At 46.9% G+C, this 23,857-nt stretch overlaps 1 protein-coding gene and 1 long non-coding RNA gene across 5 annotated transcripts in view; one reads left to right on the plus strand and one right to left on the minus strand.

Moving 5' to 3' along the window:
- Positions 1–23,857, plus strand: part of GALNTL6 (polypeptide N-acetylgalactosaminyltransferase like 6) — a 967,667-nt gene that overhangs the window by 920,294 nt on the left and 23,516 nt on the right. For 3 of the 4 annotated variants that reach the window (XM_036888958.2, XM_036888957.2, XM_036888960.2), the window contains one exon: positions 1,215–1,436. The exons of the other annotated variant lie outside the window; for it this stretch is intronic. In XM_036888958.2, the coding sequence (XP_036744853.2) occupies positions 1,215–1,436 (222 nt within the window). The remainder of the gene's footprint in view (positions 1–1,214; positions 1,437–23,857) is intronic. 4 annotated transcript variants of the gene reach the window in all.
- The window catches only part of LOC118914269 (uncharacterized), a 156,065-nt gene that overhangs the window by 65,036 nt on the left and 67,172 nt on the right, over positions 1–23,857 (minus strand). The window lies entirely within an intron of this gene.

Below are 23,857 nucleotides of genomic sequence, written 5' to 3' on the forward strand. Positions count from 1 at the left end.
CAGCCGCATTAGGAGAGAGAGGGTAGGGGACAGAGCCTCTGAGGCCGGCAAACCTCTGGCAGGGTTCCAGGCCTTGATTAGGATTTCATAGCAATTTTTAAGATAAAGCGATTTCTTAAATGTCACTTACGTATGGATCATAGTGAAGATCCCAGGCATTCTTCTCATTTTAAGTGCAGATGAGAAACTGGACAGGGTAGATATTCACACCAAACTTAAAATAAGGAATTTGCACACAAAACAAGAACCAGAGCCTGTGGGACAGCAGCCTCTGAAACTAGGCTATGGGCCAGGAGCATCAGAACTGGTATCTTCTAGACAAAGCAGTTTCCTTCTCCACCGCTTGGCATCACAGAGCTTGACGGGTGTCAGAGGGCATCGCGTCTCAGCTAAAGCTCTTCTCGAAGACCACAGGAGCAATTCGTGGTGCCTACTGTGAGCCAGGTACTAAGCACTCTGCAGGTGGTACTTAACCCTACAACTGCTCCTGTGGCATGGGTACCTAACACTGGGTGTGCCTTCCTCCGGTGGGGAATCTGAGGCCTACGGTGGATAAGATGTGTGCTTGATCTCAACTCTGATGGAAGGGCTGAGCTTCCTACTCTGAGCTGACATGCCTCCTGCCCCTAAGGCGTGTGCTTATGTCCCGACACCACCTCTGCATCCTTCCCCAATGGTAACACCCACAGAGGAGACTGGCTGCTCGGTGCCCCTCATTGGCCTCTTAGTGCAAACTTCCACCAAACATGAGGTCTTCAGACCAGCGATGCTGGGCTCTCCCTGTAACTGAATAATGGCTGCTTTGACCTCATTCTTCCCAAGATCCCTAACTGTTCTCTGATGTGATTCAAGCAATGTGATGTCTAACAGGAGCCTCATTATCTCCAGTTGATCTCCTTTAGTTCTGTGTGAAAAACAAAGGCTTTAACCATTGTGAAATAACAGGAGGAACGGGAAAGTTGGTGTAACTAAATAGAATATCTCCCGGCTCTGCTAAGTTAACTACCGAATTGGCCACTGACCCCCGCGGCAGGAGCAGAGACGCGGTGCCTGGCCTCGGGCTCACCACGCCACCCCGGCCGCTAACAAGCCGCAGAGCAGGGCGGCCGGAGGCGGCCTAACTGCTTTTGCCGTTGTTCTTTCCATCCCTAGCGCACCTGCGATCAGCCCTCGAGTGCCCAGGTCACTAAGTGTCCTTCTCTCCCGCTGCACAGAACCTGAAGCGCGTGGCCGAGACCTGGATGGACGAGTTCGCAGAGCACATCTACCGGCGGCGCCCCGAGTACAGGCACCTGGCCACGGGGGACATCTCGGCCCAGAAGGAGCTGCGCAGGCAGCGCAGGTGCAAGGACTTCAAGTGGTTCATGGCCGCGGTGGCCTGGGACCTGCCCAAGTACTACCCTCCCGTGGAGCCCCCGCCCGCCGCCTGGGGGGAGGTGAGCAGGGGCCGCAGGGACCGTCTCGGGGGTGGGAGGGACGGCCACCCAGCCTCCCGCGCCTCTGCCCTGCAGCCGAGGCCGATGAGCCCGGATCAGCTCAGGTAAACGAACGTCCAGCCTCTGAGACGCTGCCAGGGACGAGCAGTCCGCCCTCAGCCCCAGCAGTCCCGCGCGCAGCTCCCGGCCCCCGCTGGCGCCTGGAGAGTGTCTGTACCCGAGACTTAGTGGAATTGCCCTAAGAGTTTGCAGAGAATGAGATACCAGTCACGCTACCATGTAAACAAGTGTGCCTGATGGCCACGATGATCCCCTCCCCGTCCTCCATGCCCAGCCCTGCTGCCTTTTGTGTGTGCAGGGCGAGGCGACAGGGCTTGGGCGCCCTGCACAATCACGAAGCCGCGCGTTTCCGTGGGACCCAGAGGTGGTCTTGCTCCTTAAGCAGGTGCTGCCATGTCCGCTCTGGAAGCTTCCTTTACATTCCACTTCGTGACCTAAAGCGGAAAGAGCTGAACAACCTCAGCTCGGGTTTAAAGTATCTAACTTTGGCATAGAAACGACTATTGTGCCAGTTCAGTTCCATTCAGTCCTGTGACTACAGCCTTTACCGGCAAACACCGCGGCAGCAGGGACTCGGATGGCGGGGTGGACCTACGCAGCGACTCAGTCAGCTTCCAGCAAGAGGCCACCGGGGGCTGTGGCAGGTGGGCTGCTGGGGTCCTGCTGGTTCCCAGGGCCGCAGAAGCCGGGAGCTGACTGCCGTGCATTGTGGGGGGCCCTTTCCTCATTTCCCTTGGTTTTGTGGTGTCCAGGGAGAACATGCTTTTGCCTGATTCGTGTCTGTGGTTGGGGAAGCTCTGAAACAGGGTGGCCACAGGGCATGGCGGGGAGGCCAGGGGACCGAGGCAGCGTCCTTAGGGCACCAGCCAGCTCCCCGTGGAAAGTGTGTTCAGCGAAGCATACATGCGCTGCCTGACGCGCAGGAGGGTCCATGGAGTGGTGTCTGCTGGTGCCCGGGGCTCCTGGGGGTGAAGGAGCACATGAGGGCCACCACGAGGCACCCCATCCCCCAGTGCTTTCTGTCTGTGCCCCGCTAGTGCAGCCTGAATGACCTGGCAGTCGGTCTAGCCCTTGGCGTCTTGCATTTCACTGGAGCTTACCCGGGATGGAGGTGGTACGAGTCTGCTGGTCTGAGTTTTAGTTACCGACTGGGGGCTTAATTTTCCTCCTCAGAAATTCAAAGTAGACCCCAGAAAGAACTTAGTCTAACACACTGTACGACGGGAATTTGTTATCTAATCGGCAGGAGAGACCCCTCTCAGGGTTTTTCAGGGTAAGGTTATGTCTGCCGTTTCTCTGCGACCGCTTAAATGCAGTCCGGTCTTAGGGACTCAGAGACACTCCGGAGGACATCACGGCATCGTCGTGCCGTCTGCAGCCGGATTCAGATCTCCTCAGCATGCTTTCCATCTTTCATGGAAACATACATTTTATTCCCTCCTGGTTACTACTTCAAACTGTAGTAGCCACATTACCTGACTCACCACCACCCATAGTTACAAAGCACTGTGGTGGGAACCAGACTCAAAGCTCCCACTGTGTCCTAGAAAAGACACAATGTCCCAGAAACAATCAAGCTAAGAGCCATCGTAAGGCCAGGCCGGCCACACAGAGCATTTTTGTCCTGCTGCCTCTGACCGCCTCACCCTTTCCCAGCTTTCCCGGCTCGCTGGACCCTGTGCGCTCAGCCTTCCTGGCTCAAGAACCAGACGCTGGGATCAGATTATTTTTAACATGATAGCAAGTTTCTTGCCCCAAAGCTTCAGAACAGCAAACAAAAAGAGATTGTATTTAGGATGAGGGGAAAAAAAGAAAACGGGGATATAGCTCAAGGGCCGGTTGTATTTGTTCAAAGAAGGCACAGTACACAGCAAGACCATGGACACAGAAGACGGGAGGGACGCAGGAAGAAAGGAAACCACAAATGGCCTGGTTTTGGACTGGTAAATAGTCTTGAATAATTGTATTTCCCAACATGTACTCCATTAGAGTAAAAGTAATGGGTGTACATTTCACACAAGAAAGCAACTGAAACATTTGAAACGCAGCTTAATCTAAACAAAGTGATGAAAAAGAGAACGTTTTCTGACTATTTATTGGTAATAATAGTCCACCTCTTAATAGCGATACAAATTACTAAATAGGCAAAATAGACCTGTGGACCCTTTGTTCTCTGAAAAAATTTGAGTTTTTTGCTCTTGTGTTTCTTTCCCTCAGAGAGGGCTTTTTTAAATTAATTTTTTATTTTGGAATAATTTAAAATGTATAGAAAAGTTGCAAAGATAGTCCAAAAAGTTCATTTTTTACCTTCACCTCCCTCCTTCTAATGTTAAGATCTTACGTTTGCCACATTAACAGTAGGACATTGAAACTGAGTAGTTTACATTGGTATAATACTAGTAACTGAACGGCAGACTTTATTCAGATTTCACCAGTTTTTCCACTAATGTCCCTGTACTGTTCCAGGGTCCAGCCTACTATATGAGAGGGCTGTTTAATTTCCTATAAACTTTAAATTAATTGTTAGAATGGGAAAAGCTCCTAAGTAAATGTAATAGGTCAACTGCTGTTTTCATAGAACAGTGAACAGGGTGACACAGACCCCACGGCTCTTTTAGCACAGTTACGGGCAGGCACCCGGAGCCCCAGCCACGTAAACACAAGAATCCTCGTGGGGGCTTGGTGCCAGAAGCAGGGCGCCTCGCTGTTTCATGCGCTTGCGTTGGATGGGTTTTCCGCCTGCTCCCTGTGCCAGGCTGATTCTGGGTAGGCCATTCCTGGCTCTGCCAGTTGGAACCAGCTTGCAGGCAGGGATACGCTGCGGACTGTTAAAAGCCCACGAAGTGCTGCTCATTTCCCTGACAAAGTCGGCTGGGTTACTGCGTCTGTCTCCTGACTCATCTCTGCTTCTGCCCTTCCTTCCCCCTGTTTGTTCTCTGCACAGCTCACTGAACACGGAAGACCAGGCCACTCCTCTAAAACCTTCTGGGGCTACCGCTGCTCTCGTGGTAAAAACCAAAGCCCCTACTTACAGCCTAAATGATCTGACCCTGTAGTGCCCCCTCCAACCCCACCCCTTAACTCTTGTCCCAGGCTTACTCTTCTCTGGGCACACTGACCTCATCACTGTTCCCCAAACCGGTCAGTAAGCCCACCTCAGGGCCTTTGCACATGTCGTTCCTGCTCTTTATGATCCTCATGAACTTCCAGCCCCAGAAATCCTATGGCTCCTTCCCTCACTCAAAAAAATCATCTCAGTAAGGCTCTCCCTGTTCCCCTACCCACTGTGTGCAACAACCCCCACCCCCACATGCCCGTGCATAGACCCTCCAGTCCTGCTTCCCTGATTGGTTCTTCTGCTCAGCACCCATCACTAGATCACAAGCTGTCTGATGCACTTGTTTAGGCATCTGCAAGGCAAGTCCCATAACATGAGGATTCTGTTGACTTGTGCAGTTACCCTTCAGCAGCTCAAAGAGGTGTTCAGCATGTGGTAGGTGCTCAATAAACATGTGTTGAATGAATGAGTGAATGACAGCTAAATGGAGGATCCCGACTCCCTGTGTTCCTTGCCATTCTCTGCTTTGCCCAGACACCTCCGCAGAGCACACCGTGCCCTCACTCTGGGTCAGTTCTGGACGAAGGGTCTCCATGCCCCCTGCCTTGGCCGTACAAAGTTCACTCTGCAAGTTTTGCCAGGAAGCCAGTTAAGAACTGAGTCTCAGGTAACCTGTTCTGGCTGGCTCTCAGATCTACCAGACCCTCTGATAGTCAAACAAGACACGAAACCTTCTCTTCTGACATCCTAAGGAGAAGGAGAAGCTCCAAAAGAGAAAGCCCTCTGTTTCACCAATTTCCCACTCTCCCTCCCAGCTTCCTGCTTAAAATGCAAGAGGTTAAAGTCACATCTGATAGAGAAGTACTCTAGAAATCTCTCCATCCTCCGAGGTGCTAGGGTGGTGAGCGGGGTGGAGGGACGATGGGCCCCCCAGGGATTCAACAGGACTTGAGCCATGTGCTTAGATACCCCTGAGGGCTTTTCCATGATGCTCTGCTATAAAGTAAGAACAGGTTTCAAGTGGAAAACTATTCTTAAACCATGCACACGGGGAGTGCCCCTTTTGGTGTCAAGAAGCTCACAGGAAGAGAGACAATTTCCTATTATTTTTCCCCTTCTTGCTTCCCCTTCTCAGAATTCATGAATTTGCTTAAGTCATTTAGAGAACTCCTTTATAGTCCAAAATAGAAGAGTTCCACAGAATCCCAAATATCATGTGTACAGGGGAATAAAAGATGCAAAACAGACACACGTGTCTTTTGCAGCCAGCACCATGGATTCTTTTAAGTGCCTGCTCACTGTCCTCATTGTGTCAATTTCGGCACATCCATTTGTCATCTTGCCATCATGCAAAACTTTTTTAAAAATCTTTCTTTTAAAAGCCCATCTTAATGCTGAACTCCTGCAGCTGCAACTGACATTCCTTCCTCAAGATTCATGTCACCCTGAATTGTAGGACCTTTGTAAAGTCAGGCACCCCTAAACAAGTCCTCCTCCGCCTCCGGCTCTGCCGGCTGCTCTTGGCTTCCTTTAACTGGCTTTCTTTGTTCCTCTTTCTGCTGACATACTCACAGTGCACAAGGCTTTTCCAAGTCCTCCCTATCAGCTTACATGAAAGGAAGTTCAACACCCAGAGGTGCATTATCTGAAAACCCATCTGAGGATGTGATACTGTCTCTTTCAAACAAATTCTGTATCAGTGCCGCTGCTGTGCAATGCAGGGCGGCCGCCAGCACTGTGTGAGCAGCAAGCCCAGCCCTGTCGCCTTCACCTGGGGGAGCCGTGGGCAGCCCAGGCTCACACCCAGGAAGGCTGCAAAGTGAAATTGTCCTGCTCATCCCTGGCGACTGTGCAGGGACCGTTCCTGCCCTTCAGCTCTGCATGTCTAAACCAGATCTTTAACTTAAGCGTCAAGCAGTTTGTCATCTGCCTGTCTTAGTGTGGGGTTGGTCTGTCCTGCACTCTCACACACAGGCAGTGCTGGTGCTCTCTGCCTGCTCATCTCTCTGGAATTCAACAGCCAGGTTGAGAAAAATGTAGGAACACATAGAGAATCTCATTATCTTTTCAGTTTTTACGGAGTGTTTTCTGAGTTGTCGAGTTGAGACAGTGGAAGACAAACTTAGAGTGTCTTATGATAAACATAACTTTAGTTCCATATTCCCAGCCGAGCAAATCGGACGTCTTAGTGTCTCAGCAGTGGAAATGTGACCCAAGTCACAATGGGAATCAGAGGAGTTTCCAAGCGAATGGGTGTTTCTTCTTCCCTTACCTAAGTATGCCAAACACAGCTCTGTCTTTTCCTTCTGTTAACTTTATGACTCCTTACAACGTAGGTATTCATATCGATCTGTGTTTACAAGCATAAGTGTATGCCTTAGGAGGGTCACATGACAGGAGTAAATGACATTTTAAGTGTCTGTTAGCCTAATCACAAATTCATCTTAGTATTTAATTTCAGTGCTAATTGGTACCTTTCTAACGCCAAGAATGATACGAAATTAATAGAATTTGAGGCTCGCTTAATTATAGAAGCAGAATTTCCAATCTGCAGCCCCAGAGAGCTGGCATCAATGGAAAAATTCAGGAAGTTCTGTCATGGACATAGGAATATGCCTGCCCTCCCCATTCTTTAACAAAGTGCCCAGCTGGCCTCTGTGAGAGCTCAGGGGTCTCTGCAGTGCCTCCTGCCCTCCGCAGGTTTGTGGAGAACAAGAATAAGTGCAGCAAAAAGTGGAAAACACTCTCGGGGTCCTGGAATGAAGGTGAGGAAAGACTGGGAGTCTGTCTAAGCGACCCAGAGAGACGCCACGGGCGGTACTGCCTTGGGACTTGGTTTTAATCATCTGCGGGCAAGTGAGAGTTGAAAACAAGAGAAGCTGTTCCTTCAAGTGTCCTTGAGACACAGGGAGCTGCTGTTAGCGGCCAGGCTGGCTGGCCTGCTCCTGGGCAGCGCAGGGACCACCCTGCTCAGAGGCGGGCAGTCCTGCCACTCTCAGTAGAGGCTCTGCAGTGGCTGCAAGGTCACCAGTCGCACTTCAGTCACATGAGCAACCTTGGACGCTACCATCTCTGTCTTGGTTCGGGAGGTGGGAAAATAAACACTCCTGTGCTCTTCCGCCACCTCCCTGGCTAAATATCTTCTCCAAGTGTTATTTCCTCACGATTATCTCTCTGTGTTTTTTTGATCCTCTTGATTACACTTCTTCCTATTAATTTTAAGAGATTCGAGAACTAATGCTAAGTGAAATTCGTTGTTTGTCTCATCAAGAACCCAGGGATGCTTGGCTGACCGGCCGTTGTCTTTCCTCTGTCCTTCCCTAGTGCCACACAGGCTCCGTCTGCTGAGCCTCTGCTGCCCCGTGAGGCGGCCTCTCCCGTAGGCCCATTACAGAGAGACACTAACTAGCAGGGTAATCGCAGAAGGAGCTTAACTTTCTAAACCAACCCCTAAACCGGAAGGGTGAATCGGGTTTCCCAGTCTTGCTCCAGACCCACGTGAGCCGGAGCCCAGGACACCCACCCGAGCTCCCGGCCTACGCTCTTCTGTGGGAACTGGGTGCCCTCCCCAAGGAAGGCAACCCTCCACAGGACAGGAGCTAAAGCGATCGAATCTGAAAATTACCAATGGAATTCAAAGACTTCCTCACAGGCTCCAAGCTGCCGACAAGTGTAAAGAGAGCAGCGGGAGACAGGGAGGGGCCACGGGGATTCACACTACGGTGGGGCACCTTAGCCTCCAAAATCCTGCCTTTTGGTAAGAGAGAGGCTGGTTCTTTCCCTTCCTGTACCCCCCATCCTGCTGAAGAAAGAAACGGAAAAAACCTGCTCATAGTTGAATCCAAAACAAAACATTGCAGGTTCGAGGGAGACTTCCAAGAGCTTCTGACACCAGGGAAGGAGGTGCTGAGACCCAGAGAGCACGGGGCAGCCAGCACCTGTAAAGGTGACGACAGTGCTTTGCAAGCGCACCCCTTAGAACACCAGGCAGCACAGGGCTACAGGCAGGGAGCTTTTGTGAGTCAGGCTTGGCTCTGAGAGACACCTAAGACTATATGTCACAGTAACAACAGGCAGAAGGGCCCTACGAAGGAGCTTTTTCTCTACGAGTCCAGGAGAACTAGTTTATTTATATAGGGCAAATAAAAACAGATCACAATAAAACTCCATACAGAGATCGGACAGGGATAAAGATAAAAATAAACCAAAGTTGCAACAGATAACCAAAACATGCTAAATGTGGCCACAGAGAAGATGAAAACTGCAACACAGGATTTCAAAATGAGACGAAAGGATCTTAGAAACAATCCACACGTGAAAGACCCGCAGAGATCAGAGATCAGGCGGCTCATGCGGGAGACGGCTGCAGCGACCAGAGCAGGGTGGTACGAAAAGGGGGCTGAAAACACGGAAGGAGACAGAAAGGGAAGAAAAAAAGTACTTCAGGATTAGCAGGGACAAAAAAGCAGAGGGAGGTGATGGACAGCGTGGTGAGAGAAGCTGAGGCTCGAAGAGAGAAGAGGGAATCAATAAAGTGGAAATAGAGACAAAAGACAAAGGGATTCTACCAAAGATTTGGAACAACAGAGATTCAAAGGCAACGGAACATGAATTCCACAAAAATGAAAGAAAAAAGTACATGAAACCATAATTCAAGAATATCTTCATAGAATAAAAGATTCCAATCTACCTGTTAAAAGGGCTGCATTTGAGGAATTCAGCTGACAGCCATCAATACTGAAACATGTCTAGCAAACCAGTTATCTTTTTCTAAAGGCAGAAAAACAACTGTATGCATTCAAGCAAAAAAACTAAGAGTTTGAAACACATTTTGCAACAGAAGACAGTGGAAAATTGTGAAGATACTCCAGAAAATAAAATATGAGGCAAAGACTTTGTAGCCAAACTATTGTTCCCGTATGAAGCCCATCAGAAAAAAGCTATAAACGTCCAAGAACTCAGGGATCACTTTTCCCAAGTCTTGCCGACGAACCTGCTAGAAAATGAGCCTCAGAAAACCAAGAGATGTTTAGAAAAGCTTGGCCTGAGGTCTGATGGAGACTGGCTGTAAGGATAAAAGCATGTGCGAATTTCATGTCCTCAGACAGCGCAGAAGCGATACAGCTAACAAAGAAGGAAAGTGGGAAGCAGAGTAAGTTTGTTTCGCAGGCATTACTAGGATTAAAAGGGTCATCACCTACGGTTAGACCCTGGAGGAGAGAGGGGGAAGGGAGAAGATCGCAGCTGACCAGGGCTTCTTGCAGAGGAGGTGAACCCTCAGGTATTACATATAATATTAGTGCAAAGGTAAAGTCAGAAACAGAAACACACACTGTATTAAATACCAAAGATCACAAAGAGAAAAAAATTGGATCTTGCTGTGAGCCTTTATAGATGTAGCAGATCCGCAACGAGTCGGTATGACAGAGCTGAGACCGGACACAAAGAAACTCACTAAAAGAAGAAAATCCAGATCGACCCATAAATTGAATCAGCTCTGTTGTGTATGAGGCACAACAGAGGCACAGTCTAAATTAAAATGGTACAGAAAGATCACGGATCAAAGGATAAGCATAGATACACCAGGCAACTTCAAGTAATAAGAAACAGAGGTTGAGACTTAAATGAATTTTTATGGAACAAGGTGGAACATAGTAAAGGAAAAAAAAAGCTAAAAAGTTTAAAAAGGCCAAAAGATGACATAATACCTAAGGCTGCACTTTCATAAGGTAAAATAAAAGGAGAAATGGGTAGAAACACACCAATAATAGGACAGCTTAACATACTTTTTTTGGTCCAAGATGTAATAGATAGACCAAAATTAATAAGGATCTATATAATCTAAGTCACATCATCAATAATGTAGATCTAATACACCTATTTAACTCTGAAACATTTTTTAAATGTACCTACTTCTCAAGTACACAAATTTAAAAGTATGTGAATGCTGTAAAGAAACAAGGTTTGCAACAGAGATCCAAAGGCGAAATTAAAAAAATAAATGCTCTGTAATCTTAAATTTGAATTGGAAACGTCAGTGTGAATTCACGACTTTTTTCTTACTTTCTAAAATTACAAAGTTTCTAGCTCTATCCACTGAAAAGGACTAGAGATCATTGAATCCGGTTTCACTGAGCACATCTAACTGTCAATCATGGTCTCTAAGCAGGATTCTTCCCTGAATGGAACTAAGGATCCTCGAAGAAATGATTGATTAGAGCTGTGGAGCAGGAAATGTAAGAAAATGGGCTGGGACATTTCATTGCTGTAGAGAGTAAGGAAAGGTAGACAGTGTATCAAGGGCTGATGTGGCCATGTCAAGCTAGAAGAGAAATCAGCTTGCTGCAGATGGAACAACAAAAACAAATGAGCCAATTAGTTAAAATGTACAAAATATACAAAAAGCTGTACATTCATAATGATGCTTTTAAAGGAGGGAAACTAAAAACCCCTGGACACCATTGGCAGTTTCCAGGACACCGAGTATTCCTCATTTTTTTGCCTTTTTTAGTATAATAGATATTTCACAGTTCCAAAGAGCTCTAGTGGTTGAGAGCTTTTTATACAGATTCTCAGAAAGTAAATACAAACAGGAGCCCTAGCTGACTGATACATTATACACCAAAAATGTTGCCAGCCGCCAGGGTTACGGAAGTGATTAAGGCATTAGCTTCTCTCCAAGAAGGCCTCACATGCCCCTGCCAGACCCAGAACCAGCCCTTGGCCTCCCAGAACCCCAGACACGGAGACTGGGCCTGACTTTCCCTTCAACTTGCCTGGATTATTCGTGTTGTACACGGACCCAGACTCCTTAGACTGGATCTAGCCTGATACTGACTTCCCTTAGGACCTCTTCTGTTCTGTTCTGTGTTGCCTGGGTGGTTTGTTCTGCTCTGCTCTATTTTCAGAGAGAAACAAGGTGTCACTATTTCCCAGAAAAGGAGTGACTCTTGGCTTTGGACACCCACCATTCATTATCACCATTTATCAAGCTGAGAACTCCCCACCCACTGAGTTTCATTAATTGCATCCGTAGTGAATGAATTTGAGAGGAGGGAGATGGTGTGAAGTGCTCAGGTGAGAAGAGGATGTGAGATTACAGTTTGAAAGCTGACCTGAGCGGCCAGACATTTTCTGACCATCACCCCGTTGCGTAAGATGGTGCCCTGAGGTGGGATTTCTGGTGCTACTGACTTTGAAGGAGGGCATTTGCTTTTTGATAAGAAATACCAATCATTTTCCCCTATCAGTTTTGAGTGAATTTCCCTTGTTACAGGACACAGTGATGGAAAGCTCATCACTGTGACTCAGTGTTTTAAGGCTAATCCTTCATGTGAAGTTCTGCTTCCTGTTTGTTTGATTTTACAGCAAGAGGTGAGAGGAGGGTGGAAATATTGTCCAAAACTCAGTTTTGTCCTCCACAGAATGGAACTGATACGGCTTCATAACCTAAGTCCCACAGAGAAACATTGCAGGGAAGTAATCACACCATGAAGTACTTTTTATATATTACACCACAGTTTAGTATCCCAAATGCAATTTGACATTTCCCACAAACCCCCATGTCACCCCTTTTAATATGCTGACTATACTTAACGATGATGAAATTTACAATGAAAAACTCAGACCCCGAATTATCTTACTTGAAAATAAGAAGGATTTGCTGACCTTTGTTAGAAAGATGACTGTTCAACTCAAGCATGTGTTCAAGAGAATCTACTTCTCCAGAGAACTTGAAAAGCCCACAGATTATTGGGGATTTCGCTGTAAGCCTGCCCAGGGTCAAAGGGCCACGTCCTTCTCAGAATCAACCCTATGATTGAGCTTGCAGATCTTCATTAACTAACAGTCCTGAATTTTACACGAGAGCTTAACATCTCTGTATTAGACAAGCTTTTTAAACCTGCCCACATGTCAAGGACCTGACCTGAATTCCAAGGAAGAATTCTTTTATCTAGACACCATGTTATGTGAGGAGTTTTTCAAGTACTAAAAAGTTGGTTTATTTTTAATGCCACAGGCTTTGAAGATAATGTTGAAAGTGACTGTTCCTGATTATACTGAAAATGGGGAAAATCTCAGATTTATTGACAATTCATAGATGAATCTAACCAGTGGGAGAAGTGTTTGTACTCATAAAATAGCACTCCATGGAAAAAAATGACAGGAATATTAAATGTCGAGACAATAGTTATAGGATGAGGTGCCTGCCCAGCACCATGAGGTTCAGCCCGAGGTCGCCCCAGGCCACCTTCCGAGTGGCAGTGCCGGAGGCAGGAGGGGTGGTGGACAGCCCAGCTCACATGCATTCTGGGGTTTCTTCCACCACCGGGGCTGGACCGGGGCCACCCCACCTCCACAGCTCACAGCCAGCCTCCCCCGTGGTCTCCACCTGCCGTCGGAGCTGCGTTCCCGGCGCTTCAACCTCGTGACAGAGAAGCGATCCATGTTCTCAGTGGCGCGGGGCAGCCCTTCCTGTGGCTGTCATCCCCCCGGGCAATGCTGGAAACCTCACACGACTCCCGACCGAAAACGCCTCTCCTGATTTTCAGACATCCTTTTGGCAAATTTTCCTTAGGTATTTCTGAACTCTCACAGTAAAATTTCCCTTCCAATCCCAATTTCCCTCCTACTGATCACCTTTAATCTACTAATCTGAGTTTGTACATCGCAAGGACAAAAGGACACAGGTGTATCTGTTCGCCTCCTAAATTAGTCCATACCACTTTTTAAAAAATGCCTTCTTTCACGTTTCTGACTTGAAGTACACTTTTGTCTCCTAACGCCTGTGAGTACGCAACTCATGCTCAGCCATGATCAACCGTTACCTGAGCTTTCGAACCCCTTGTTCAGCTGAGCCCGCCGCTGGTCGCGGCCTTGCTGGACCTCGGCTCTTTCCCAACAGCCCTCAGGACGGAGGGTACACTACTTCCTTCCTGGGCCATATGAAAGTCCGACACCAGAACTTAAGGAAAAAAAATCCAGGCTAAAAAAAAGTTCATAGTTTCTAAGAGTTCAAATTTATATTCTTGTATGTTCAAAAGATTTAAATTGGTCCATATTCTCTGCCTAACGAATGCTAAGGTCTGGCTGCTGGACACAGGAGGAGGGACTTTCTATCAACTACGTAGGATAAAGTCACCACCGCTCTGCCATCTCCTGACTTTTCTTCCAGACAATGGAATATTTTAGAATTCCAGATTCCAAATCTAGAGTCACAGACAAAGGTCAGGAAATGACTCTGTCCTCAGGTCACCAGGACACCTTCTCTTGCACCACCACAGGCTCCCCAGATTCTAGCCACCATGACCAGTCACCTTTCCCAGTCTTGGGCCTTGATGACTTGTCACTTCCCCATCTCTCAGCTTGGCCAAGGGCTTTACCAAAGCTCCCTGAGTGTTAAAGTTATCATATTTCTAACCCTGCTTCAGCCTCTCTCTCCAGATCAGACTCCCACCCAGATTGGGACTGGGAACACTTGTTCTCTAAACCCAAGGATTCACAGCCTTCTTTATTCTGCATAAATTCCTTGGAGCTCAGTAAAGCATTTGTCACAGATTCGTCACCCCAAATTGCTTGTTCTGGCGAATTCATTACAACCGTTACCATAATGTGGTATGAAAGCTTGAGACTAGGAATCAGAGACATGCATACAAACCCCATCCTCCCTCTACTGGTCATATAATTTTGGACAGATCGCTTAGTATCCAGAGCCTAGTTGCAAATGTGAACAGATGCTCACCAGGGTGGTGGCGCCGATTAAGATGTGAAATAATGGTTGCGAAAGCGCCCAGCTTAGCATAAAGCAGACAGTCTGATTTCTTCCCCTTTATCAGAGAAGAGTTGCTTATCTTAACTGCAATAAGAAGTGGCTTATTTATACAAATCTTCCTCTCTGTTGGTGAAAATCAAGTTGTTTTTGCAAATAAACCTTAACTGACAAGTTCTGTTCTGACACTAGATATGTTTTACAAACAATGCTCACAATACTTAAGTGTCAGGATATAGTTTTAGAAAACGACTATTTGGAGCAGAACACACAAACATCTGAAGGCCCTATGGTAATATTTCTACCATGGGCTCATCTTTTTCTTGCATAATGGAAGCCAGGCTTCTGCAAAGTAATTCTAGTAAGTCCCAGGGCAAGAGAGAGATGCCAAAGCAATTATATTTATGGTTAATTCAGAACAGGAAAATGTGTGCAATATAGGAGGGAAATCTCTCTGGGCAGAATTTCAAGGCAAATCAGTAGTTGGTCTCTGCCAGCAGTCGGATGCCAATAGCATGGAGCAATTAGAGATGAAATGGATCTGTTCTGGCAAAAACTTGTGATGGCAATGAGGCAGACCCTTAAAAAGTGAAAGTCCTGTATGGATAATGAAAGCATTTTTAAAGCTTGGCATCTATATACTGATTTTAATTTCTAAAAGTACTTCAATTTTTCTTTTTTGAGTCTCAAGTGAATCAGGGTAGGCTTTATATATAATCCTATCTTCAAGTCTCCTCATTCCCCCAATTTTTTTTCAATTCTGCTTTTCCCCTGTATCTACCTCTCCCATCACTGCCAGGCTTCCTGAAAGGGGAGCTTCCTTTAGCTGAGAAACTTTTACCTCCAATTTTTCCTCAGTCCACTTGGCAGTCTGTCTTCTGCCTTCATTCACCACGGAATCTGTCCTTGAAAAGGCTCCCAGGGACGTCCCGGTGCAAACCTGGTGGCCTCTTCCGGACCTGCTGCGCCTCGGCATGCCGGCCTCCTGCCCTCTTCCCGGGGCCCTCCCGTCTTTATTTGGGTTCCCCTCTGACGCTCCCTTGCTTTGGCTGAGCCATGTTTTATTTGCCTGCTTCCCAAAGAAGGAATTCCTCGGAATTCCCAGCCTCATCTCCTCCCTAGTCTTGCATTTGTGATGTCATATCCTTCTATGACATCAATCGTTACTCAGCAGCTCCATCAGTTGGGGTCAGTCAGGGGCCAGAAGTCACACCAGTAATTTGAACAGGGAAATCTTAATGTAAAGAAATGGTTAACTAGTCACAGGGGCAAATGGGCTCCGAGGAGTACAGAATCGGAAACTTTAGCAACAGGGGCGCTGTCTCCCTTCCCCCGCCACGGGCGGGGCTCCGGCCTCCCTGGCATCTGCGCGGCTGCCCTAAACCCGCAGCCTGGGGGCAGTGCAGAGACGTGCGGGAGGCCGCAGCTGGGCCGACCCGGGAGGGCACCCAGGGGAGGGCAGTTCCTTCCACCCCACACCGCGTGCCCTTTACTGTCTCCGGGAAAAGCGGCGCAGGCGCCGCAGGGAATGGCCCCCTACCCCGCCTCCCCGCCCTCGCGGTGCCCCGCCAGCGCCCTCTGTGGGTGAGGCCCACAGTTACACCGCTGGCCACAAAAGACGCCGGCAAGTTCCATCTAGCGTCTCACAAGGCAAAGCAAAGTGGGATAGATTCGGAGCCGAGAGGCAATGTATGAATAATTGGCACAGCCCCAGTGGCATGTTTTGTGACAATAGAAAAACTCATTCTGAAATTCATATGGAATCTGAAGGAACCCTGAATGGCCTGAAACAATCTTGAAAAAGAAAAGCAAACTTGGAGGGCTCACACTTCCTGACTTCAAGACTTAACACAAAGTCGCAGTAGCCAGTAAGGTGGTGCTCCTACTAGGCAATCCATCCCACTTCTGAGTGCAAATCCAGGAGGGAAGTCACTGCCTCAAAGAGATGTCTGCACCCTGTGCCCACGGCAGCATCATTCACAATGGCCAAGACATGGAAACAACTTATGGTTCCATCAACAGCAGAAAGAATAAAGAAAAGGTGGCACATATGCACCATGGAATATTATTCAGCCACTAAAAAGAAGAAAATTCTGCCTTTTGTGACAACATGCATGGACTTTGAAGGCATTGTGCTGAGTAAAATAAGTCAGACCAAGAAAGACAAATACTGCATGATACCATGTGTGTATGAACTCTAAAAAAGCTGAACTCACAGAAATAGAGAATGGAATGGTGGTTGCCAGGGGAATAGGGAGATGTTGGCCAGAGTACAAACTTCTAGCTATAAGATGAATAAGGTCTAGGATCTAATGTACTGCATGGTGATCATGATTAACTACACTGTATTATATAGTTAAAGTCATTAAGAGAGTGACTCTTAAATGTTATTACCACAAAAAATAGTAGTTATTATATATATATGTGTGTGTATGTATATAAAATTATATAATAGTGAGGAGAAAGAGGTGTTTAACTGATCATAATGTTAACTAGCCACTAACTAATCATTTCATGATATCTTTATATCAAGTCATTACATTGTACACCTTAAATTTATATGTTATATATCGGTGATATTCCAGTAAAGCTGGGGGGAAAGTGTGTTACTACATAAGGACAGACATACAGACCAATGGATTAGAATAGAGAGCTCATCAATAAGCCACTTCTGTGGTCAATTACTTATTAACAAGAGTGAAGTGCCATGACCACTCTGTGGGGAAAAGGCAAATGGTTCAACAAATTGTTCTGGGAAAACTGGATATCCACTCTTCCTGGGTTGAACTGTGTCCTCTAAAATTCAACTGTTGACATCCTAACCCCCAGTACCTCAGAATGTAAGCTTACTTAGAAAGATGTTGTAGATATAGTCAGTCAAGATGAGGTCATACCTCCATTTCAGAATTCCAGCCTCCAGAACTGTGGGACAGTAACTCTGTGGTACTGTTACGTCAGCCAAGCAAATACACCCACATGCAAAAGAGTGGGGTTGGAACCTTACATCATATACAAAATTTAAGTCAAAATGAATCAAAGACCTAAATACAAGGGTTGAAATCACAAAATTCTTAGAATAAAACATAGGGTGAAATCGTCATGGCACTGGATTTGACAATGGTTTCTTAAATCTGACACCAAAAATAGGGAACAAAGGAAAAAGTCAATAAGTTGAATGTGATTGAAAAGAAGAACTTTTGTGCATTGAAAGATAATATCAACAGAGTGGAAAAAGCAACTTATAAAATAGGAGAAAGCATCTGCAAACCATGTAGCCAATAAGGGTGTAATATCCAGTCTATATAAAGAATTCCTACAACTCAACAACAACAAAAAAGCAAATACCCCAGAGGGCTAAGAACCTGAATAGATATTTCCCCAAAGAAGACATACAACACCCAATAAGCACATGAAAACCATGAGTCACAGAGGAAATGCAAATCCAAACCACATCACTTCACACCCACTGGGGTGGTTATCATGAAACAGAAAACAAGCATTGGCTAGGATGTGAAGCAATGTGAACCACTGTACATTGCAGCTGCTATGGAAAACAGCATGGCGGTGCCTCAAAAAGATAAACATAGAAGTACCATATGATCCAGCAATTCCGCTCCCAGACATATACCCAGAGAACTGAAAACAGGTATGCGAGCAGGCATTTGTATGCCGGTGCTCACAGCAGCGTCATCACAATTGCCAAAGGTGGAAACAACCCAGGTGTGCACCAGCGGATGAATGATAAACAAATAGACCCAGGTGTGTGTGCATATGTACAGGTATGTGTCTGTGTCTGTGCTTATATAACATGCAATGGAATATTTTTCAGCCTTAAAAAGGAATGAAGCTCTGATATGTGCTACAGTATGGATAAACCTTGCAAACATGCTAAGTGGTGTAAGCATGCCACAAGGACAAGAATGGTACGGTCCCATTTATCTGAGTTACCAGAGCAGGTGAATCCCCGGAGGCAGAAGAACAAAGGTTACGAGGGTGGGGGCAGGGGGACATTGTTACTCACTGAAAATGGAAACCTCTTGGAAATAGTGGTGATGGTCACACAGAATTTTGAAGTCACTTACTGCCATTGAATTTGACACTCAGAAGGAGTTAAAATGGCCAGCTTCATATTGTGCATATTTCACTACCATTTTTTAAACATCCCATGAGGAGATGTTGAAGGCCCCTGAGACTGGGAAGGAGAGGAAAGGAGGGGACTCTGGGTACCAAGGGCTAGAGCCAGTGGAGCCGCTGACGGACTGGGCATGGGGGAGAGGCATGGGTGACGCTCAGACAGGCCGAGACCTCGGATGGCCGCGTGTGACCCCGAGATCAGCACATGATCTGGACTGAGAACAGTCCACAGTGACGGGCCACAGAGGTTCCTCCAGGACACTTCACAGGGCAAGAGAAATGTGGCCTGGCTGTGATGTCACCACATTACCCTCACAGTTGATTCAGCTGGGAACACAAAGAAACAAAAAGTAAATAGTGGCTAACATTTGTGGACTGTTTACAGACCCTGTGCTAAGCACAGCTTCCCTCTGAGGTGTAACCCTCCTCATTTTGCAAGCATTATGCCGGACCGTACCCTAGAAACTGCCTGGCACTGCCAGACCTCCACGTGGGTGCTCACTTCTGACGCCTGGGACACAGGGTCCTTCTGTCGTTTCACTTTAGATTCATTCTACTCAGCCTCCTTCCAGTGACCTCAGGCCGACTGCATCCCAGCTGCCTCGCTCAGAGTCAGTCATTCCCTCTCCCTCCTCCTCCAAGCATTTCCTGATCTAACAAAATGCCTTCAGAGCCAGGAATCCTCACCGTGCCTCCCCGAGGCCGGAAGCTGCCTTTTCCTTTGTCTTGGGATCTCTGTCACTACCTCTCAAAGCACCTTGCATCCAGAAGCACTCCTGATGCGTTGGCTTTCTATAAATGGAGAAATGGAGCTTTAAAGAGGAGTCCAGGCTAAGTTTCAGGAAAATTGCCCGTGCTTGATGAGGATCCGCAGACCTGCGCGTCCCCGTTCAGCAGCCCCCTCTCCAGGCTGCACCGGCGGCGGCCTTCTTCCCAGCTCTGCACGTGACTCTGCACTGCGAAACCAACCACAGCCCGTCCCAGGGGGGCATCCCGGCTCCTTGGGCCATTAGGAAACTCCACGGCCAGAAATACCGGAGTCTTGGGCCTTCCTTCCACTCCTGGGCTCGGTGATGTCTTCATTACACAAAGGTGGGGACCAACTTTTTTATTTTCTGATTGAATTCAAATTTATATTTATTTTCTTATTGGGGTAAGATTGTTTCAGGTACACAACATAATGATTCCAGTTAGTGTATAATGTGGAATGATCACCACAGAAACAATTTACATTCTACATCTATCATCAAGCAGTTATAATTATTTTTCTTATGATGAGGACTTTAAAAATCTCTTCTCTCAGCAACGTTCTTTTTTTTCCTTTAATTTGTGCAATTTTATTTCAGCTATTATTAATATTAAATCTTAAATAAGAAAATTGAACTGGGTGATAAAATTCTTCCAAATCTAATGCTCCTTAAATTAATGAAAAAAATTTTTGAAGTATTATTGATATACAATCTTGTATTGGTTTCAGGTACACAGCACAGTGCTTCAACAGTTACCCATATTATTAAATCCTCATGCCCATTAATTCCATTACTATCTGTCAACACAGGAAGGTGTTACAGGATCATTGACTATATTCTCCATGCTATTCTAGCATCTCTGTGACCAACTTATAGTATGATTGATAATTTTTGTGCCCCTTTATCCCCCATTAATCCGCCCTCCCAAACCCTCCCCTATGGAAACCACCAGTCACTTCTTAGTGTCTATGAGCCTACTGCTATATTGTTCATTATGTTTTATTTTGTTTCTAGACTCCACAAATAAGTGAAATCATTCAGTATTTTTCTTTCTCCACCTGACTTATTTCACATGGCATAATATCCTCTAGCTCCATTCATGTTGTTGCAAATGGCAGGATTTCTTTTTCATGGCTGAATAATATTCCATTGTGTATATGTATTACTTCTTCTTTATCCATTCATCTATTGAAGGACACTTAGGTTGCTTCCATAACTTGGCTATTGTACATCATGTGACAGTAAACTTGGGATGTATATATCTTTTTGAATCAGGACTCTTGTTTTCTTTGTATAAATTCCTATTTTTAGTTTTTTAAGGAACCTCCGTATTGCTTTCCACAGTGACTGTACTAACTGACATTCCCACCAAGAGTGTAGGAGGGTTCCCTTTTCTCCACATCCTCACCAATACTTGTTATGTCTTATCTAACTGGTGTGAGGTGATATCTCAGTGTGTTTTTAATTAGCATTTCCCTGATGATTGGTGATATGGATCATCTTTTCATGTTCCTGTTGTCTATCTGTATTACTTCTTTGGAAAAATGTCTGTTCAGGTCCTTCACACTTTTAATAATTGGGCTATTTGGTTTTTTTCTGATGTTGAGACATATGAGCTCTTTATATATTTTGGAAGTTAACCTCTCATCAGATGAGTCATTTATGAATATATTCTCCCATACGTAGGTTGCATTTTTGTTCTCATAGTGTCCTCCGCTGTACAGAAACTTTTTAGTTTGATATAGTCTCACTTGTTCATTTTTTGTTTTGTTTCCATTGCCTGAGGAGATGTACATGAGAAAATTTGCTCATGCTTGTGTTCAAGATATATTTGCCTATGTTTTCTTTTAAGAGTTTTATGGGTTTCATGTCTTACATTTAGGTCTTTGATCTATTTCAAGCTTACTTTTCTGTGTAGCATTAGACAGTAATCCAGTTTCATTCTCTTACATGTAGCTGTCCAGTTTTCCCAACATCAGTTATCAAAGAGGCTGTCTTTTCCCCATTGTATATTCATGGCTCCTTCATCATATACTAATTGACCATATATGTGTGGGTTTATAACTGGGCTCTCTATTCTGTTCCAATAATCTATGGATCTCTCCTTGTGCCTGAATTCTATTGTTTTAATTACTGTAGCTTTGTAGTATAGTCTGAAGTCTGGGAGTCTAATACCTCCAGCTTTGTTCTTCTTTCTCAGAATTGCTTTGGCGATTCAGGGTCTTTTGTGGTTCCATATGAATTTTAGGATTATTTGCTGTGGTTCATTGCAAAATGCCATTGGTATTTTGAAAGAGATTGCGTTGAATCTGCAAATCTCTTAGCAACTTTCAAAGACACAATTGAGTACATTGTTAACTATTGCACCATGCTGTACATTATTATATCCCCAGGACTTATTTATTTATTCTATAATAGGAAGTTGGTACCTTTTAACTCCCTTCACCCATTTTCATGCCTCACCCCCACTGATTCTTTATATTTTTCACTGTATAGCCAGTATCTAGCATAATGCCTGGGACATAGCAGGTGCTTAATAAATATCTGTTGGCGCAATCATGAACTCACTACTGCTTACTTCAATGACCCCAAGACTTTTGGGGGGAATTAACAGAACATGCTCTCATGTGTTAAACTGAAGCTAGTCTCTCTTTAACAACCTCCTGAATTACCTGTCCCACACCTACTAGCCACCTTGACATTATACTACAGTCCCCTTCTCAGGTACCTTTTATGGAAAACCTCCTGGGTGGGGAGAAAACAAAAGCCCACAGTGTTCAAGCCCAGCCTGACTTCTCTTGCATACCTAAGAAATCCGTTACTCTCTGCAGCCTTTTCCAATCCTTGCCCAAAGGAGATTATCTCTGTAATCCTGTCATACATAATGATCCCCCTTTCCCCCATTTTTCTCCTACTTCCTACCCATCTAGTCAAGCCCCACCTAACTTTCTAATCCTATTCAGTCTCTCAGGATTCCTTGACACAATTTTAATGATGTCAAGCCCTAAAGCTGGACATCAAAGGAATAAAGCGGGAAGAATCTATTCTGTCATACATTTATTCAGTATTCCATGTCCTAGATTTGGGTACATGTACATGTGTGAACTACTTTACCTTCAGCCAGATACAGAGCCTGCGTTGAAAAAGTATGAATCATTTGAAACTTTTCTTATCTACATGTTTTAACTTTATTCAAATAAATAAGCAAGTATTAAAATATGTTTTATCTGACTTGTATTCACCTGTCTGTCTTGATGGGGCTGTGTTTGTGAGCAAGAGGAGAGGGTACGAACACTGCCGAAGAGGTGGGAATGAGAAGGGAGGGGGGAGAGAAGCAGACGAGAGCGGCCGGGTGTTAGCCTTGTGTCCAGGTGCCTGCCTCCCCGTGGACTGAACTCAGCATTTCCTCTCTGGCACCGCTACTTGCTGGAATTTACACAGATGTAGACAATTATGCCTTGGAAACTTGAAATTCGGCTTCCAAAGCAGTTTATCCCATTGTCAACACAGATGCCCCTGGCACGAGGATTTAGAAAATTCAAGAGTTCAGAAAATGGTCTCCATCCCTGCCAGAGCCCCTTCCAGCTCCCAGCGTTCAGAAGCAAAGCGCGGCTCCCTCGCCGGCTTTGGGGGGCGTCCCCCGGCGGGCTTGGCGGGCCTCCCCTGGTGTCCCTGGCCTGCAGGCACCCCTTCCTTCCCACGTGCTCCTCTTCCAGGATCAGGGCCCCTCCAGCAAGTCGGTATCGTGCCAGCCGACACAGGGGGGCGAACTTCTCCCTCTGTGGCCACGAGGCCGTAAACCTCCAAGTGGCTGCAAACCTCCAAGTGGCTGCTTTTCCCCCCAAATGCGGTTCAGAGCTCCTGGCCTCGAGCACCAGGGACAAGAGCGCCCTGGGGGTGTCTTCGGCGCAGACCGGGGCTTGTTCTCCAGGAAGAGCGCGCCTGGGGGTTACACGGCCCGGGAATGGCACCCGCTCTGGCACCGGCTCTGGCACCAGCTCTCGCGCCGGCAGGCTGGACGCAGGGGGAGCAGGGGCCTCGCGGCGAGAGCCGAACGAGCTGCGGGCCTTCTGGGCGCTCCTGCCCCACCCAGGAGACCCGACCGTGGGCCCAGAGTGGCCCTTACAGGGAGGCGTGCTGGACCTGGTCCCCCAGATTCCGTGGTGAAATGCCTCCCGGGACGCTTATGGGGGGTGGAGGGGACGCCAGGGTGCGGGAGGGGATCGGCTGTGCCCCGTCTGCCGGGATCTTCCCTGCTGCCCGGGGGAGGGATGCAGTCAGCGCGGGGGGGGGGGGAACCCCACTAACTCAGGGTCAGAGGTGGGGCCCGGGGCCCTGGGAAAGCGCGGGAGGAAGGAACCCCACTAACTCAGGGTCAGAGGTGGGGCCCGGGGCCCTGGGAAAGCGCGGGAGGAAGGGCTTGTGCAGATCCGCTCGGGGCTTCATTCGTCTGGTGCTGCAAGTGTCCGTGCTCCCCCTGGGCCCCCAGAGAGTGCTGGGGATCAACCCTGGCCGCGAGCTGCTGCCCTGCATCCCGCGTCACCTCCCCGTCCCCGGGGACAGAGGCCCCCCGAGCAGGGGTGCAGGGGTGGGAGATGAGCGCGCTGTGCCAGACTCCCTGCGAGAGGGGCCGGGGTCCACGCGCGGCCCT

Source organism: Manis pentadactyla, chromosome 1 (assembly GCF_030020395.1).
Source record: "Manis pentadactyla isolate mManPen7 chromosome 1, mManPen7.hap1, whole genome shotgun sequence".
NCBI lineage: Eukaryota > Metazoa > Chordata > Mammalia > Pholidota > Manidae > Manis > Manis pentadactyla.